The 21,078-nt window shown below is 41.6% G+C and overlaps 1 protein-coding gene across 1 annotated transcript in view; it reads left to right on the forward strand.

Annotated features, from left to right (window-relative positions):
* The first annotated feature begins 2,165 nt into the window (after positions 1-2,165).
* Positions 2,166-21,078, forward strand: part of LOC311037034 (protein Niban 2-like) — a 39,788-nt gene continuing 20,875 nt past the window's right edge. The window contains exons 1-5 of the mRNA XM_084046083.1: positions 2,166-2,545; positions 12,559-12,689; positions 15,365-15,493; positions 15,756-15,861; positions 16,066-16,233. Of these exons, the coding sequence (XP_083902209.1) occupies positions 2,491-2,545; positions 12,559-12,689; positions 15,365-15,493; positions 15,756-15,861; positions 16,066-16,233 (589 nt within the window). The 5' untranslated portion in view covers positions 2,166-2,490. The remainder of the gene's footprint in view (positions 2,546-12,558; positions 12,690-15,364; positions 15,494-15,755; positions 15,862-16,065; positions 16,234-21,078) is intronic.

The following is a 21,078-nucleotide window of genomic DNA, read 5'->3' on the forward strand; positions in this document are numbered from 1 at the left end:
TTTGGCAAGATACAAAACAACGGATTATAGGCTTATAGCATGTTTCATAGTAGCCCGCCCCAGAGGCCACAGGCCAGGGTACATTGGCATTCGTCTGGACCATAGACTGTAAAGCAGGGGTCTTCAACGTTTTTTTCAGGCCAAGGACCCCTTAGCTCGCCTTAGCTGGCTGAGAGAGACACTGTTTACAATTGTGTTGCAGATTCAACCTTTTCATATATTTCATATAGCTTCACTGGCTAAGTGGCTATCATCAGTGTTGTGTAAATAAAGTTTTTTTTGTTAATTTCAGACATTTAACGACTTATTTTTTGCTCTTTTTCCTCTACACTAAACGTAATGTAATGTACTGTAAATGTAAAAAAAAAAAAACAACATCCTATCACACAAAGGTTTGGCGGACCCCTTATAGTAGCCTACCTCTGAGGACCCATCCCCTGTTGAAGACACCTGCTGTAAAGGGTTTGGGACAGTGGGTCAATGTAAGTCCTGTCCACAAGATGGCGCTGAGTCTCTTTCAGAGAGGGATGAGGGCTCTCCCTGAGTCCATTGGAAGATTGCTCTCGCTTGACTTGGACTGTGACTTTGATTCAGTGGTGGAAAAATTACTCAATTGTTTTTACTTAAGTAAAAGTATCAATACTGCAATATAGAGATAGCCTACTCTGTTGCAAGTAATAGTCCGGAATTAAAAATGTACTTGAAAAGTATTGGTATCAAAATGTACTTAAAGTACCAAAAGAAAATACTCATTATGCAGAATGTCCCATTTCAAGCTTTCAAATGTATAAAATGTATTAAAACCTTTTGAAAATAGCAGATCTACAAGGGTCAAGCTCACAATGCCAATGCAAAGAAGAAGCATTGTGAGTTTGCAGATCGGCTATTTTCAAATGGCCAAAATTGGGCTGAAGTGCTTAATGTATGTTTTGTAATAATTATCAAAATCTACAAAGTAACTAGTAACTTTCATATAATTGTAGTGGAGCAAAAGTAGGATTTGCCTCTGAGATGTAGTGGAGTAGAAGTAAAAGTACAGAAAATTGGCAATACTCCAGTAAAAAATACCTCAAAATTGTACTTAGTTACTTTACACCACTGCTTTGATTGACATCTAGAGCAGTAAGAGCACACATGCTGTGAAACTGAAAATACGTTGCTAAGCTAAAGGGATTCTAAAAGATAAAAATGCACTGATGATCAAAGGGTATAACATAGGCCTAACTGATAAAGGTGTTCAAGAATTTCCCAGGTAGTATAAGTTATTAGAAATATGTATTACGTTTCTAATAACATATATATATATATATATATATATATATATATATATATATATATATATATATATATATATATATATATATATATATATATATATATATATATATATATATATATATATATATATATATATATGTTTTTAGGCTATTATTCTATTTAAGCTAACCGTCTTTTAAAGGTCTATTAAAACGAGCCAATTGCTTTCAATGTGAAATAGTCCCATAATCTCCTATTAGAATTAGCCGTGAAACATGACTGTCACATATTATATGCCAGTCATGACGAAACTTCAACCTGGTGTTTGCACGTTCTCCCTTTTTGGCCCCTACATTTACACAAACGTTCATATTTCAAATATAAAGTGCTTAGCCCATGTTCACGGATGTTACACTTCTGTACGGGGCCTCAGAAGTACCCGTATCTTCCGTATTGTTCAATAAAAAGCATTTTAATCCGATTGGTGTCCATTTTCTCATAGAGTCATAATGTATCAGAGTGCAATACACCTCCCAACCGAGAGGGTCGGGTCGTTAAAACTTGAAAGCATGGCGAAAAAACAGAGAAAATGGCCCCCAATCGGATTAAAAATGCTTTTTATTCAACAATACGGAACAATACGGTACTTCTGAGAGCCCGTTCATAATTGCAACATCCGTGGCCATAGGGCAATTGAACGTCTGAACTGAAATCTGAACGTTTACGTAGATGTAAATGGAGAAAGTGAAAACACCAGGTTGAAGTTTCACCATGACGGTCGTGCCAGACGACCGTCGTGTGATCCATGTGGCTACACAAGAGGTAGACTGGCCACTCCTTTTGCAGAACACGTTGATTCCCAGAGGGTGTGTCCTGTCTGTCACTATGAACCATGAACTACAGACATATTCACTTCACTGAAGTTGCTAGTTGGTTCTCTAGAGAGTGTTCCGCTGTCCAACTCTTATTGGAGTCACCCACGGGACCCAGGACGGACTGGAGAGGATTAGAGACGTGCTGCATCAGTACCGAGCCGAACACAACCGCTCTACAACGATCTGTTGGAGCCGAGGGGAAGCCAAAGTGGATCACTTAACCATTTTTAGCCAAAGTGGATCACTTAACCATTTCCAGATATCTGAGGGGTTAGTGCGGTGGTGAAAACTTCACCCGGGATAGCCGACTTGGCAACAGGGTATTTGGTAGGCTTACCTTGGATACCTGTCTGTAACCATGGGAGACGTCGTGTCTTCTCATCTGGATGAGGGCAAGCGTGAATTGATCACAGGTAAGAGAGCACCGTTCGAGCTGTATCACTCACTCACTGTTAGCAATGGTTCTCAAAGCGGGGTCCGGGGACCACCAGTGGTCCTTTTATGGGGTTCCAGGGGGTTCCCCCATGGCAAAATGAAGAACAGTTTAACCACTTTAACACTATTTTATACTATTTATAGTATATATTTGTATATACTTTTATACTATTTTTAAAAACATTTTGAAAAATCTTGACACATTTGGAAAAATGTGGTATTCTTTTGAAAGAAAAAGAAAAAAAAACACAAATCTTCTCTTTTGGGGTCCCTATAGCACAAAATATTTTCAGATGGGGGGGTCTGCAGCCAAATACTATACATGAATTTGGGGTTCCTTGACATGATTTTTTTTTAGAACCACTCATCTATTGAAGAGATGACACTGTCAGATTAGTTCTAGTTTTTCCATACAGAGAGCAGCACACATCCTATTGTAGGCTAAAATGTCAGTTTTCTAGAAAGTCACAATGCTATATCATCGTGTATCTAGTAGGCAATCTCCCACACTTGCCTAGTCTGTTCCAGTATTCACTTCAAGTATGCTGCTCTCAGTGCTCTCTCTGCACCAACTTGAAGAAAGCCCCAGAGCTCAAATCTCCATGCAGGGCTATTTACAAGAGATAATAACTAGGTTTCCCCATGGCCCGGGGTTGGTGTTTGTGTAAGTTTAGGACTGGGCTTCTATTTAAAACTTAGAATGCCCATAGCCTCCCACTGTGATTTATTGCGGTTGATTCAACAAAGCATGGGAACGGAATAAGAGTTGAGTGAGCAGTACCAAGTTAGGAGAGAGAGATGCATTCTATTTTTTGACAGATGGGATGCTCATCTCTCTTTGAGTAGCAAGGCTGCACCAATGTCACTCACGTCAAAAGAGCTTAAGAAAACAAAGACGCCCAATTCGTATTTGCTTTGACTTAGTGGTTAGGGACTTGATGGTTTCCCAGTGAAGTTGTCTGAGGTACTATATACTGCCAGCCTCAGCATGTGAGTCACATGTGGGTGATGCACCATAGCATTTTAGAGTTAACATACAGTACCATAAGAGATAGTATCAGCATGGTTAAGACTTAAGAATTATGCATAATTAAATACATACGTTGAATAACACGCAGGCTACACAAATAAGGGTTTTATGCAATGTTGTCACCTCTGCAGTGTACTGTGTACAGCATCTTCAAGCTATTATTTGTAACGTACAGTTATACTTGTACAACTTGGCAGTGAAATGCTGTGTGTGTGTGTGTCTGTGAGAGAGAGAGAGAGAGAGAGAGAGAGGAAGAAAGGAGGGTATGAGCCAGACAGGCGTTGTGCTTATTAATCCTGAGGCGTGTTGCTACCTGCTTTACCTTTGCAGCTTCACTCACTATTCTGTTCTCTCAAACTCAGGCCAGCCTCTCCTATTCTTCAATGCACCAGACATTGATAAACTCTACAAACAATTACAGTAACTAAGACGGTAACCTGCTATACAGCATATAGAGGGGTACAGCTTGACAATATTATAGCAGTATCATGGGTTTGATCCAATCTACCCTGTAGAGACACTTTGATAAAGATATCAACATACTGTAGATAAATGAAGTGAACTTTGTTATTTAGCCTACATTTTGTCAAATCTACAGTAGGCCAGTGTTTCCCACAGAAAGTTACTCACTATTCTTCAGCGTTATCTACTGCATACTCGGTCACCTCTACACTGACTGTAATATTTCTTAATTAACTGTGTGTGGGATTGTGCATGCGTGGGGAGGTAGGCTGGTCAGCATTTCTGCTGTGGGGGTCTTATTTAGAGAAGACAGCTCAATCAAGATGATTTCTTCATACTTGCTGCTGAAGCACATTCTCACTGACTGATCTCCTCCCTTATGAGTGGACACACAACAAACACACACACACACACACACACACACACACACACACACACACACACACACACACACACACGCACGAACGAACACGCGCACACACACACACACACACACACACACACACACACACACACACACACACACACACACACACACACACACACACACACACACACACACACACACACACACACAGAGTCACATTTCTTTTCCTCCCCCTCTTGTGTTATGATGCAGTCATTAGTAAAACCTTTTCAGTGAAAACATCTTCTGAATGCATCTGCCTACACACTCAGGTGTGCAAAAATATCTGTGTTACCTGCCAGCAAAAAAAAAAAACATTTACGTTGTCAGTCAAAATGAAGACATTAAGAATCCAGTACTGTCCCATTTCAAATGGGCCCCTGGTCTATTCATTGAACCCTAGAAGTTTGGCTATGGTAAATCACATATTGGATGACAGCATAAACCTAGATAGGGTGAGGAAGAATATATTCAGCAAATTCAAAGATACTTTTTGAAACCAAGACTATTGGCACACAACACCCTAAACATTTAAAGCTTCTCACAGAGTGTGTAAAGTGTGTTTCCAGTGTGCTTGATAGCATTGCAGGCCTCAACAAGGCAACAATGGAACTCATCAGATCATGAGTTGTGTCATTATAAACTGATTAAATCATCAGATAAACCACATAAGACTGTGGTCACATGTCTATCTATCAAATACCACATAAAGCTGTGGTCACACATGTGTCTATAGACGAATCCACAAACTCGCTGCCTGTAGGCGGCCATTGCTGCGGTGTCGCGGTGTAGGAGCGTTGACACCGCAGCTATGGCTGTCTACAGGCGGCGCGTCTGTGGATTCGTCTATATACAGGGCTCCTTTAGGGCAACAGGGCAATATGTTAATGAACCCCCATAAAACATAGCTGACAAAACTGTGTGTGTGTGTGTGTGTGTGTGTGTGTGTGTGTGTGTGTGTGTGTGTGTGTGTGTGTGTGTGTGTGTGTGTGTGTGTGTGTGTGCGTGTGTGCGTGCGTGTGTGTGCGTGCGTGCGTGTGTGGGGGGACATGTATCGGAATAATCAATTTTAGTCGATTATATAAAAGCTTTGAGTCGATTCGATTTGTTGATCAAAAATTTTAAGAAATTAACCAAAAAACCTGCTTCTCGAATATTCCATTAATCAAACAAATAATCGCTTTGAAGATAATCCATTTTTACAGCTCTAGTAAATGGTGCATTTATACAGTGACAGCCCCTAAAGCGTTTTACATTCACACCTCAGCGTCATGGGAAATCATGCAAGGCACCAACCTGCTCATCTGGAGCATTTGGGGTTCAGTGTCATGCTCAAGGACACACTTCAACAGGAACCCAGAGGGAGCTGGGGATTGAACCAGGAACCTTCCCATTCCCAAGTGGCTGCTCTACCTCGTGAGCCACTAGTGAAGCTGTTTCAGAGTCAGACTTTAGTTGACATCACCATAGTTTTTTAATTGTTATCTTTTAGGCAGATTCACTTAATTTAAACAGACCAGTATAGAGTGACAGAGAAGGGGACAGCCATGCAACAACACACATCCTCAGCTGTAATCGAACAGAAGGCGCCTCAACAATGTGGTCAGCACATCGCCCAGACAACCAATGGAGATAACTTTTGAAATGTTCACTGTGTCCATTTTTACACTTACACACTCTCTGGGTTTTTGCTGTGTAATGATGCTGTGTGCATCATTATCCTGGAACTCAGTTGCTCGCATGTCAATCCGATTTTAACCCATCTGATTCATTCATTCATTCCCAGTGCTCTCCAACTTTCCTCACTCGGTTAATAACTTAAACCCTATATTCTTCATTGACCGGGGGTCTCTTAGGGGTCTATGTCCCTTTCCCTTTCCCCCTCTAAAGTTCAAGAAGCTCAACATTGCATAACCAACCACAAGTCCTTTTGTAAACGATTACTTTACAGGTATTTCTTCTTTACTGAGCAGTGCATGGGAAGAGAGGACAGAGAGGGAGGAACTGACATGCAATAGTACACTGCAAAAACAAGTATTAATTTAATCCAGAGAGTCTAAAAACTGACCTGTATATTAAGTGTCTACTTTTACACACTCAGAATTAAATTAACAACTAGAAAAGTGCACAGTAAACCAACACCGCTCGATTTTACACCCTCAGATTTAAATTAACATTCAAATGGAACTGTAAGCTACTGTATAAGGGTCTACTTTTACACTATGAGTTACATCAACACACTCAGGATTTTTGCTGTGTAGTTATGATGTCCGGCCAGATTTGAACCCATGCCAAGCCTCCAGGACACCCCGCAGCCCACTTTTAACAGCTAATATTTAAAAGCGTTGCTAATATCATCACAGTGTGGTTCTCTCCCACCTTCTTCTATTCCAAGGACATGCTCCAGCATGTTATCTGCACTGCAGAGCAGGTGATTGGCTGTCAGCTGGCCTTTATGAAATAGCTGCATGATGCCAGGGTGAAGAACAGGGCAGGAAGGGTTGCCTCCAACCCTACATACCCCTGTAACCATCTGCTCTAAACACCATCCCTGGTGGTGACACTGCACCTTGCTATCATGATCACTTCAAAATAGTCTCCCCAAGATTTTTCACCTTACTTGAGTGTACCTACTTAACCCATTCAATCCGAATGCATCTACAAATGTCTTCTAAATCCTAACTGGTTTCTGAAAAACGTATGTTGCTATATCAGTGGTGCTCAAACTTTTTCATGTCAAGGACCACCCAAAATGTATTTGGCCCCGGACCCCCCATCTCAAAGTGCCGCGCTATGAGCTTGTACAGTATATTTTTTGAATAGCCAAAGACATCTAAAATGATACAGATGCGTACCCGGATTGAATGGGTTGAAGCTGCAATCCTTTTTTGTGGGAATAAAACATGATTTCAACTAAACTGCAGTGATTGGAGGTGGTGACCCTGCTCTTCTGTGGTCACGGTGGGAGCACTACTGGTTGACAAGAGGTATTACCTGAAGCTCAAAGTGCAATATCTACCCTAACCCTGCCCAAGTGGGAGTTCTGTCAAAGCTCAGCAGTAGAAATGTTGGCCATGTGCATAGCACATCCATAGAATGTATGTGCTCCCAGGTAGCACATACATTCTATGGATTGCAGCTTTAAGAATAAAAATTGTCGCATGGCCCTTTCACTCAACAAAAAAGTAATGATACTGTCAACTGAAATGTTGACATGTCGAACAGGAGGTTCATGTGCAAAAGTGTCGGACTTAAATAAATGTAAGCCTCACTTGTACTATTGACTGTGTCTGAACTGTCAGTGTAGAACTATAATCCCGTCACTGTGACTGATCTGTACCATGCAATTTAGCATTGGCCAGCCCAAGCATTGTTCATCATATATGCCCTGTGATGTTCAATAGGACCCACACACACATTATTTGTGTGGGTCCTATTGTGTCAGGACGCTGTACACAGAGGTATTATTACCATCATTGGTCATTTCTAGGCACCAATATCACTACGAGAAATCCCTGTACCTTGAGTCACATATTGAATCATTGCACCAGCTGTCTCATTGTATTATAACACTAGCTGGGTTCCCAGCGTTACCCGGCATTGCACGGGTGAAATAGTACTTGGAGAGGCCAGTCTATGACGTCAGTATTATGATGACAAAAGGAATAAAGCACTGGAGCATCTCGGACTAAATGTCTTTTTATTTACAAGGTGGTAAGTATTAAGTAAACAAGTGACTAACGTTTCCATGCCGAGTGCATCTTCATCAGAGCCATGACTCTGATGAAGATGCACTTGGCATTGACATGGTACTGACTTTTTATATTAGCACTTTGTAAATAAAAAGGTATAATTGTCCGAACGCTCCAGTGCTTTATTCCTTTGTCTGCTGATGTGCCGTCTCTGTGATGCACCGGACCTGTCTGTGTTAACTGTTTGATGCATGGTGGTACTCCCTTCAGTATTATGATGTCAGCAGCATGACGCCAATACCCGTTTAGAGGCCAGTCTATGATGTCATCATTGCACAGGTGAAACAGGCACAAAGTACTGTCTTGGAGTGTACAAACGTGGGAGAGTTTGGGGATCTTAGCTCCATGTGGTCATATCTGCATATATAACGAACAGACAAACAACTTCAATGTATTGGTAAAAAAGTTTAATCTCTATATTATTATAGTAATCATTGCTATAGAGTGTTTGTTCAGTAATAGGGGTCTCCCCGTCTCCAGCTCTTTAATAAAAAGAAAAATGCCTTTTCAAGTGGTTTTCAAATTTCATCCAATCAGGAGAGAGTGCCCATTTATCTGCTTAAATATTCTAGTTGTCGGCTCACTTCTTTGTGTCATCCATTCCAATTTTACGTGTTTATCCTGTATCCTGTATGAGTTCTCTCTCCTGGTTGAATAAAATTGGCATCCCAACCTGTTTACCAGAGAGATGGGGAGACCCCTGTTATTGAACAAACACTCTAGACAACACTCAATAGCAAAGATTACTATCAGAATATAGAGCAATTTAACACTTATTTCAACCAAAAATATCACTTACTGCACCTTTAACACACTGCTGTACTACTCACTGAGCTACAGAGAGGACCACAATTATCCTACATTATACAGGACTGAATTCATATTATGTGTCTATGTAGCTGTGGTGAGACCTGGAGGTTTTCATTTATTCCATACTCAGTCAAAGAAGCCCTCTGTCTGTCTGCCGGTAATGGAAACAGGAAGCAAAGTGTTCAATTCCAGCCCAGATTTCCATTGTGGTGCCCCAACTCACTGGCAGCTAATGGGGATCTGAATAAACTTAAACATGGCTAGTAGGGACACGTACATACATTAAATACTTACAGTATAGACACTGTAGTGTCTGTACAGTTAGCGCACAGTTCGCTAACTTGGAACTGTGCCTTTTTTTTACGGTTAGCTTCAAGCCAAACGATAATTTGCAGTGTGGTCTGTTGTAACAAGAGCTGCTAAGGCTTCTGTTCTCGTGTGTGTGTGTGTGTGTGTGTGTGTGTGTGTGTGTGTGTGTGTGTGTGTGTGTGTGTGTGTGTGTGTGTGTGTGTGTGTGTGTGTGTCCGCGTGCCTGTATTTCTCATGTATGCGTGCATGCTTGCCCTGTCTTCTGGTTCTGGCATGGCAAAGCCACGGGCAGTGGAAAGTATAGTCTGCAGAAATAGCCATGATTGTACAGGGCAGGCATTGCGTGTTGTTGAACATGGATGTGTTTCAGGCTAGCTCGCAGACTTGATGCAATTTCATATGTCATATACGGTTTCATCACAAAATGTGATATCCATTCAAATTAGAAAGCAGAACCTACATTTATGGAGTAATAACAAAACAAAGCAGATACGGTTCTGTTTTAAAAAGCAATTAATTTCAAAAGCACTGTAGCACATGACCAAAACAATAGACTGTTGATAATGGTACAGTTTTATCAACAGTAAACACAAAGCACAGCTGTTCAATTCAAGTGTTTCACAGACACTTGAGATATCTCTCTCTCTTTAAAAAAAAAAAATCATTATAAATTGTTGGTTGACAAACATGTCTCAGAATCTGGCTTATTCGTCTACAATGTGACACATTTTCAAAGCAATCTTTCAACACGAGTGCTTCTACACTTTGATACATTTTCCTCCACTGAATGGTTAACTGCGGTTTTAAATTTTGTAAAAAAGAAAATAGGCCCAAGTAAAATATCCTGCTGCTAACCATTAGTAGGATACACTCGTAGTATGAACAATGGGTTTAGTGCAGTAGCATTATACCTCTCTACTCTACACAGTAAAATCCTCAGTGTTGATGTATCCATTTGTTAAATTAACAGTCAGCATATATGATTCATTGTGTTGCCACAGTAGTTATGTGTTTTGGGGGTAAGGCCGTGTTTGACGTCCTAACTCTGTCCCTATCCTAACCTCCTTCGCATTCTCTCCCTCGCTATCCTGTCTTGTGGACACTTTCCTTCCTGCCCTCCCACACCAGACCTGCTCGCTCCTTCCTGTGCCCCCACCCCCTCCCCCCATCCACAAACATCTCTCCTCATCCTGACTCAGCTGAATGCACTGATCTGCTCACAAACTCTTAACGTTTCCTAGTGATGGGGCGGAGGTCATGGAGATTTGGATTCCCCAGTGTTGCTGCTTGTAATCTCATTTGAGTTCAGTCCTATTTTGTGGTTTTGTGTGTGTGTGGGTGGGTGGGGGTGTGTGGGACTCCCACAGTGGAGCTTCAGTGATTCAGACTGTGGAAAGAATTTTTGCCACAAGTCAACTGTTTTGGGAGAAATGTAATATTTGTGGTGCTGACACTGGACCTCGCAGTGGTGGTCTCTTTTGATGTGATGATGGATCTAGTGGTATGTCTTTAACACTGTGGGTGTACACATCCATTTGGTTCCATTTATACGCTTTCAGAGTTACATTAACAATAATGTCACCTGACATATTACAGTACCCATGAATCCAATCTTAATGAAATTAGTGTCAGTTAAAATAACACTCAAAATTTGACTGTGTAGGCTAGGCAGCATGCGTGATATGGATTGTTGACAATTCAACATCCACTAATCCATGGGGAGTGTGCCGTGCACCCATATGTGCAGACTTGAACTCTTTTACCTCAACTGGTACTACAAGTCCCATAGCAGCTATGGCGTAGCCCACGACAAAAATGCTAATAAACAGCTTCAATTTGGGCAGATTTTGAAATCAATTTCAGATCGATATACAAACCCACTGAGGAGAATAATGCATGAGAACGAGCACACAACTGTATCAACGTCCTTGTCCATCGATTGGTCATTAAGTCACTGTAGCACGCTGAGTGCTACTGTGGGTTGTTGATGAAACCATTTTGTAATTAAAGCTGCACCCGATTGACCACACAGTGCCCACACACACACACACACACACACACACACACACACACACACACACACACACGCACACACACACACACACACACATATTGGTATATATACAATGGGCTTGTAAGTCCTTTATTATAACTTTGCACCTCAGTCTGAGCCAGCTCTCTCTCCCCATCTTCTCCCACAGCAGTCATTGAGTGAGAGTTCACAGAAATGCTAATAACTTAAATTTGGAAATCGTGAAGGAATGGTCGATGCCCATGAGCGAGTCTGATCCATCCATCAGTTCAATTGGTCAAACCAATTAAGAGAACAATCGATGAGGACAGAAGGACAGACAGACAAAGGTTTCATTCTATAGTAGGATAGTAGGATGTCTCTCACCAAGCCAGGGCGTTAAGGCAACGGTTTCTGTAGAATATGATGTCAGACCAGAGCTCGGTCAGCGAGAGAGGGGGAGGGGGAGGGTGGGAGACAGAGGAGAGAGAGCCTATTTCACCAATTCACCCACACAATAACTTGGCCAATGCTGCATACTGAAACCTGAACATGCTCACAATTTTGCGACGCGTTGTCAGCGCAATAACCCCAGCAACGCCAGGCAAACTGATGATGATGCAAAAGTGCAGCATTTTCTGCTTGTATTGTATTATCCTATATTAAAATTGGCTAATGGGAGGGCGGGCGAACCTCTTGACGTCACGCTCATGTCACCATGACTCAGCCATAACCATATAAGGAGTTCCCAATGCAGCTACGCCCAACTATGGATTGTGTTGTCTAACCTCAATGTTTCATCATGGCATCAGGCACAAACAATCATTCTCCATATATGGGCACAAAGGGGGGCATTAATATAGCCTATATGGGCATATACTGACGACATTAGGGCTCTCCATACATGGGCATAAAAGGGACAAGGACTGACAGATACAGAGATCTCAATATTTGGGCATATCAGTTGGATCTGCGGTGCGACGTAGGTGTGAGGGCCGCATAGCGGCCTGAACCTCTAGTAATGTAAAGGTGCTATACAATTAATTTATATCATTATGCAAGACATCATTCTGTGTGTGTGTGTGTGTGTGTGTGTGTGTGTGTGTGTGTGTGTGTGTGTGTGTGTGTGTGTGTGTGTGTGTGTGTGTGTGTGTGTGTGTGTGTGTGTGTGTGTGTGTGTGTGTGTGTGTGTGTGTGTGTGTTGCCTCCAGCTCGCACCGGGGACGTGATGAGGGAGTTTGGTGCTCTGTACGAGCAGCAGTATGCAGTGGCTCTCTTCAACAGCGTCCGCTACGAGATTGAAGCAGGAGGAGGAACACAATCACAGCTCCTTCACAGGAAGGCAAGTTTACACACTCCATTACTACAGGGATGTACATCCTGGACCACTCTCTCTTTCTATAGCCACTCTCTCTTAACACTCTCTCTTTCTATAGCCACTCTCTCTTAACACTCTCTCTTACCTGTACTATAGCCACTTTCTCTTAACACCCTCTCTTTCTATAGCCACTCTCTCTTAACAGTACACCCTCTCTTATTGTCAATGTACACAAGCCAATTGAAATTTGTGTTTTCGCATGTCCCTCCTTATTTACATATAATGTATTTCATTAGAGAGGTCAGAGCACTACATCCAGTCACCAGCCCACAACTGGAATACACCATCAGTGCCGGGGATCACACCAGCGACCTTTTGGTTACTGGGTGGCCTCTTTACCTCTAGACCATCCTGACTCCCAGTATGGTATTGGCAACTCATTTTGGGGTGGGGGGCCACATTGGTCAAAAGGTGACTTGATGTGGGCTGCGACCAGTTGCTCATGCGCATTCAGTTATACAGCGTTATTTTTCAGTCAGTTGTCTCAGTCACTGCTATAACTACAGTATATCACTTGTTATTGTGAAGAAGAATAGCTACTTTAATTATTGACATTAAAAACATTTTTTTTTAAGGAGCCCCAATAAACCATTTGAAAGTAGAACAATTCAATTTGAAGTGAAACACACATTACCATGCCAAAGCCAACATTTACATCTGCAGTTTCTGTTGGCTAATGTGTGACTATTGTTCTCGGGTTTCAGCGGCAGATCACCTAAGAGCCCAAATATTTTCAGATTGTAAATAGCTACACAACATTTTTTATGCAGGCCTAGTTTCAGCAATCATACTCAGACAATGAACTCGGTTTAGTCTTTTTTATTGAAGTGACACATGTACAAAAATCACATTCTTCATTTTTCTTTTCAATTCAATGTCACTCTGAATATAGATTAGTTCCATCTGGAGATTAGGTTTCCATCCATCCAACTACATGATCGGTGTGGGTTTAGCAGCTAGAACAATGTGCTATGGCATCTGAGAAGGGATAAAAAAATATGTTTTGGTATATTATACTATTATGTTATCCCATACCTACAGTACAAAGAGAGTAAAGGACTTCTGGACCAAATTCTTGATTGGGGCCCCAGATCTTGTCAAACAGAGGTCTGTGGCCTATTGTATATTCAATTGGGGGTCCTTGAATTTATGAAGGTTGGGCATGACTGATATGAGTGCACACAGTACAACCCTAAGTGTTAATTTAACTTTGCAGAGTGTACAAATGGAGAATGTGAAAGAAATAGATATAAGCAGAAGAAACCGAAGATCTCTTCCTTTACTGTCCAGTTTTGCTCCCACTACAAGCAAAATAGTGTGTACTGTATATGCATCCCACGTACAGTGTGCCATTATAGCCATAAAGAATACGGTAGTGTTTGTGATCATATTTAGTCCGCTCAACAATCAGTCTACCCCGGAAAACGGACGGACACAGTTCAGCCATTCAGCGGTCTGTGCCTTTGTAGTTGTTACCGCTCCTGACGGAACCATGGAGCCATTAGAGGGAAAGTGGAGCACATTTCATGCATGGACAGCCATGCATCACTCCTCGTATCCACTGTTGTGAAACTTAATGTGATAGCGTTGCAGCGGGACAGAACACAGGTGCAAGAATTAATACGCAGCAGAGTGATACTAGTCTGACTCTTTGAATGCGTATTCAGATTCATGCTCAGAGAAATGGGAGAATTTCACATTTTCCAGGAAGCAAAACAAGCTTTTAAACCTCTCTCCTGCTCCCCCTCCTCTCCTGTCCCTAACTATTTCCTTAACAGTAAAGTCCTGAGTGTTCATTTAACTCTGAGAGGGTATAAATGGAACCAAATGGACCCTTGCGGGTCCATTTGGTTCCATTTGTACCCTCTCAGAGTTCAATGAACACAATGGACTTTACTGTGTTCCTTCCTCGCCGAGATTGAGTTGTTTGCATTACGGTATTATTTGATGTAAGACAGGAAATCTAAAAACAAAGTGGGTGTTGTATATAGCTGTGTAAACACACATGTTGTTCTTGGTTCAGTCCTGCACCCCCACAACATGGGAAGCACCCATTAAGCTTCAAGGTTATGACAATGGCATCAGCTCAACCCAGAGCCATTGAAAGAGAGTTACGACACTTCCATAGTCTTACGTTGTAAAATAATAATATTTAGACTTAAGTATAAACTAATAATATTTGTATAATATTCAATATCCAATCTGGATATCAACCTTGATGGAGCATTGATATATTATATACTATATGTGTGACCTTGGTGTAAATGATTTATCCTGGTGGTCAATGGCATGATTGTAAAATTGTAAGATTCAGAATTGATGTATTCAGTTCCTGTCATTTATAGATTTTCTTTTTTTCTGAGGGTCCACTCCTGTTCACGTCATCATATACATTTGGTCTTACTTAGACAGCTGAGATTTAATGCGTAGACGGTAAAAACATCGGCGTCTGTGTAAAAATGATTAATTTAACAGTTTAAAAGTAATTTTACACTCACAAGTTAAAACAACGCTGAAGATTTAACTGTGATAGACAACGAGGAGGAAGGAGGAAACATTACACTATCAACAAGCACACACAGTATTGTGAAACCTCCACTGTAGTAATAATAATAACTGCAATGATTTTTCATTTCCAGGACCCACTTGAGGACAGGTCCATCTTCTCAGGCAGTATGTTTCAATATCTTGAAGAGAACAAGAAATGGAGGAATCGTTTTGTGTTTATCTCGAATACCTATAACATCAGCCTGTATGACAATAAAACGGTGAGTAATCACTCCTACAACACAGCCAGTTTCTGCATTTGCTGGAGTTGTGCTATTCTATTCTATATAAGTATAAATAATTAGTATTATAGTAACCCAAATGGCCAGTGCACTATTGATGATGATGACAATTATTGTTGTTATTCCGATTTCGCGTTTGTAAGTTGCTCTGTATAAGAGCATCTGCTAAATTCCTAAATTGTAAATTGTTATTTATTGTGAACTGACTCAATTTTAGTAATTGTCCTCGCTGTCTTGTCAGGCTCATGACAGAGGCCTGCACGCTAAGTCCACCATCAACTGTGCTGGATACAAGGTCTTGAGTTCAGTGGACGAGTACATGGAGCTGATCAACATCAGCCTGCCAGGTATGAGAGAGATCGGTATGAGAGAGATGGGTACGGGAGTGACAGGTACGAGAGAGATGGGCACAAGAGAAACTAGTACAAGAGAGTATAGATACACAGTACTGCTTACCACAGTGATATTTTAATACTGACTGACACATTGGTTGAGTTGCTGTTCATTGTTACTTTCATCGTTCACATTTATTATATGAATTTGGCTTGCAGGTATCAAGGCCAAAGCGAGCAAGAGTCCATTTTTCAAGTGTGCCACCCAGTTCCCGCTCATCCTGTGGCACCCCTACGCCCATCACCATTACTTCTGTGTAATGACGGAGAAGGAACATAAGAAGTGGCATGCTGTGTTGCAGGACTGTGTCAGGCATACCAACAATGGTACGGGAACAGTGCACACACACACACACACACACACACACACACACACACACACACACACACACACACACACACACACACACACACACACACACACACACACACACACACACACACACACACTTCAATGTCACACCTTAAAAAAATACTTAAAAAAACAAGGGCAAAACACTTTTGTAATAAATAAATAAAATAAAAGCGCAATACATCAGACACCTCTTTGGATAAGATCACGTGTGTGTTATCACACACACATGCGTAATAACAAAGATAAAATTGCTTAGACATGCTTAACCTAAAACGAGTCTGCAATGCATATTGTACACTTTCTTTTTCAGCTTACAGTATAAGTAATGTGATCCAGTACAGTGTGGGCGTAGCGTTAGCATTTACGTGCACGTGTGTGTGCGCGCACACGTGTGTGTGTGTGTGTGTGTGTGTGTGTGTGTGTGTTCAAATGTCTGATTGCTTGACCAATGATCAGACAGACACACTTCCAAGAACACTTTGAACTTATCAATAACAGTAGCCCACACATTAGTACGCACGCACACACACACACACACACACACACACACACACACACACACACACACACACACACACACACACACACACACACACACACACACACACACACACACACACACACTCACAACATTAGGATTCCCTGCTCCACCCTAAACAATTACTAGTCCCTGCCTATCAACCATTGTTCATTGACACTGACGAGGGTGTGCATGCGTGTGTGTGTGTGTGTGTGTGTGTGTCACACAGTGTGAGGCTTTTGCATGCCATCTGACTGAGCTAGTTGATCACTGAAGGTGAAACACTGTCAGAAATTGTTCTCTTTTCACCACTTTTACCAAGATGTCCCTATGTTGGCCATGTCATTGTAGGCGAACATGAAAAAAATGTTCTTTTTTCATTTTCTAAAATAGCGGAAAGATCAGATCTACTAGCTCAAATTGGTAGTCTCACGTTACGTAGCCACACTTTAAGAGATCTCCACCTACTGATAAGTCTAGTGATGTTCTAATTATGTGTGGGTTAGAGGTGGGTGGTAACAATTCTGAGAAATTCGCAGAAACTGCATTGAGGTGTGCAACCAATGTGAAGGCATTCAGTCGGTGTAGTAAAGGTGGTAAAGCCGTGTCCTTTAAAAAGCAGAGGGTGTGGCTTTGTCACCGGTTGCCTTCACTGGCTGTCCAAGCCCATACAATGACTGTATCTAGACAATTGGTAGGCAGTGATAGGCGAAGCTATCCAATAATCTGACCATGTGAGACTAGCAAATCGGCTACTTTTGCCATTTGTCGTAGGACAAAGTATATACAGTAGGCTTAGATTGCCCATCCAAGGCTGTAATGCAGAATCTCATCGACACAAATCTAGACTAAATCAAATCTGATGTGCTGTGTAGTGTTGTGACGTGTGCGCATTGTTGTTTAGAGGGTGTGGCACTTCTCTCTTCAGCAACCCCACATAAGCAATGAGTCATTTGAATCTGCGATGGTGCCCTTCTTTCTTTAAATAGGAATGACAAATGTACTGCATGGTGTCATTGTCTTGAGTCACTGAAAGGTGAGACATTTGCTGGCGATGTCCACACAGGGCATAATTCAACACAGTTTTAAGCAATTACACAGCTAACTGCAAGGCTCTTAACAGGTATGTTTGGGTTGGGTCTAGCAGTGGTGTAGAGGATGTGCTTTCACACCTATGCTTACTTTACTACACATCTGGAGAAGCAGTGTGACGACTGAAGAGCACACAGTAAAAATGTAATCCTGTGGATCTCGGGATCCACATGGGAATGACGTGGCTCCAGCCTGTGTCATTGTCTCATGTATCAGTGACGCATGACTTTGCCCGATCAGAGCCCCATTTACTTCCTTTATTAGACAAAAAGTATAAAAGTTATGTGACAATATATGTGTGGAGGTACTGCATGGCAGTGCACAAGAAATGTGGAGCTGATCGGTCCAGCAATTTACAAGATTTGCTCCAGACTGACCAACTGACAGACAGACCAACGACCCTCTTCTAGACGGCTAGATTCTGATTTGTACACTCTGACAGTTAAATAAACACTCAAGATTTTACAGTGTAGACAGAGGGTCTATGTGCCCCTTGCAGGCCGTTTTCCGAATTATATTCAGAGGAATTATGCACGTGTGTGTGGGTGTGTGTTAGATTTGAGACTGGGAGGAAAGCCTCAGAAAGTCAGAATGAGAGGGAACGTTTGGGAGGTTTAAACAGCAATGCAGAACAATAGCAGTGATTATCCATTCTGTGATATACAACAGGTGATTGTAGTGGACGTGATCAGGCTTGTTTGGAATCTTGTGCCAATGTGCCAGGGTAGCTAATTTCAGGTTTCAAAATTCCAGTAAAGACAAGATCAAGCCCTTCATTCATAAAAGGACCTGCACGTGTTTTCTTCATGTGCCCATATCTGAGCTATCTTTGAGGAATTCATATTGATTTCATAATGATAGTGTTATACATCAATGTCTCTGATTGTCTATGATGATGTGTCAATTTGCCACAGTATGAATATCATACTGTAGTTCAGGTACTAAGAGAAATAAGATTTTTATTTAGCTCCCAATACGATCTTTGTTTAAAGATGAGATTTAGGATGAAGTCAAAGAACATTTTTGTTTAAGGCATTGTTACAACAAATGGCTCTCTGCCCATAATGTCAACCTCTTCCTAAAAAGCCAGCCCTGAAAGTCCCCCAGGGGTTTATGCTAGGCCCGTCCTTTTTTTCCCTCTTTTGCCCCAGATTAGGGACGCTAGGTTCATGTGGTTAAAACCATAATTTTCATAACTGATGCTGACATGTGCTAAACCCATCAGCACGCTACCTGCAGATCCACACAAACTGATTAGAATGGATGGATCTCCTCTGAGGCTCACAGCCACTGTGAAGTGAGCCTGCTCAGACTAAGCAGTCAAATGCTCATTGCCTTTGACAGTTGGGAATATGCACCAAACTGTTTTATGCGGTCATACGATGGTTTCGCATGGCGAAGACAGTCGTATCTACAAGAGCTTGCATGCCTATAATGGAATGCCCAAAATAGCGATGCCGCCAAGTTGAAAGTGGATTGTAGAAGAAAGACTATTATAAATGGAAATAAAACGGTAGAATAAAATTACCATGCTTTTAAAAGAATAGTTACCAAGTCACCGAACTAAATTGGACAAGCTAGCTAGCAATTTAGTGTACTAAACAATCAGATATGCATAACCAACTGTGCACTGTGCCCTGGTTAAGCAAATACATAGTTGAGCTCTACTGCGCACATTTGGTTAAGAATATAAAATGCAAAAGTAGCATATGGAAGTCACTTTTTAATCTTCACCGAGGCTCTCTCTGTACTGAATCTGCCTCTCCCTTTACTCCTCCTACCTGTTGAGACACGCTTTGTTAGCTCAAGTCTCTGACAGACATTCCAGCCGAGACGGGGGGTTTGACTCCCCAAAACTGCCATACGAGGCAGTTCTCATCGCTGTTTTCCTGTTCCTACTGTACAGTAGCTCTAAACGCCAGATTTTTAGGACAGTGTTGCCGAAAATAGCCGGTTTACAAGCGTGTCGTACGACAGAGCATAAATTAGGCATAAAAAAGGAAATGTGGGAATTATCTTTGTAGCTATTAGCAGCACCCTTTTTTTTTATTTTTAACTGAAAAAGCAGCTGTGCTTGATACAGACCAGCCCCTGCCCCCTGGCTAATAATACTCCCTCTGCCATGTTAGGTTTGAAGATAACCATGCCCACACTGTGAAATCCCCAGGGACCATACAGGTCCATTTGGTTACATTTTGTACACTCTTCTGAGTAGTATTAACACTAGATTTTACTGTGCCGAAACCGCTTTCCCTTGGGGTGACTAATGGTTTTACAGGCTGACACTACCGTTACTGACATAAATGCTATTCCTGTTAAACACTGACCACGCACGCACGCACGCACGCACGCACGCACGCACGCACGCACACACACACACACACACACACACACACACACACACACACACACACACACACACTAAAAGGCACTTTTAAAATATTTTCCTATGCTGAATGTGTGGAAACTGTAACCACGTGTTTTTGAATGCTTTTGAAACATCACACCTTTGTCGTCAATTCCTCCGGCACAGGCATGTATGTAAATCCTGGCTCAGGTGATGTGTTAGTTCTGTACTGTGTTCTACAATACTAAGTTGCAGGGGGGCATGAAGCTTTTGAGATCCTCTGCGTTGAAACTGGAGGTGCTATCGCCTGAAAGGCAAAACTGAGAAAAGAGAAGTGTTATGCAAAGCAAGTCTTTAAAGCATTTACACTGAGAGGATACTGATAGTTGATACCGACTCCCTAACAGAGAGACACTATTCATTCAGCCTGCTGAGATAAGTCAAATATAGATGTTGATACAGTATACAGCAGACCTGTTTGAATACACTGTGACAAGGTTTTCTATGGGATTATCATAAAGTGCTCTCAAATAAAGTGATCAGCTGTTGTGCAGTACCTTATTAGGATATGCGTATGTGTTAGGATATGTCATACTATGCAAATTGAAAAATCAATTCATTCACTCCATTTGAATTTCTTCAATTGCTACTTAAATTCAAGTTATTCAAATTCAAATACAATAGAAGCCTGCCTGCACACCAATCCAAAAAACACGATTATTTCTGTTGCAGCCTGATCGTCTCGGTCGGTTGCTCTATAGTTTTACACAATATGAAAACAAAGTTATTAATACAGAAAAGGTAAAGTAGTGTAAAATAAAAGGCACTGAAAGGTTGTCATGATCATCAACTTGCATC

This window comes from Gymnoscopelus microlampas (genome assembly GCF_963454915.1).
Source record: "Gymnoscopelus microlampas genome assembly, chromosome: 21".
NCBI lineage: Eukaryota > Metazoa > Chordata > Actinopteri > Myctophiformes > Myctophidae > Gymnoscopelus > Gymnoscopelus microlampas.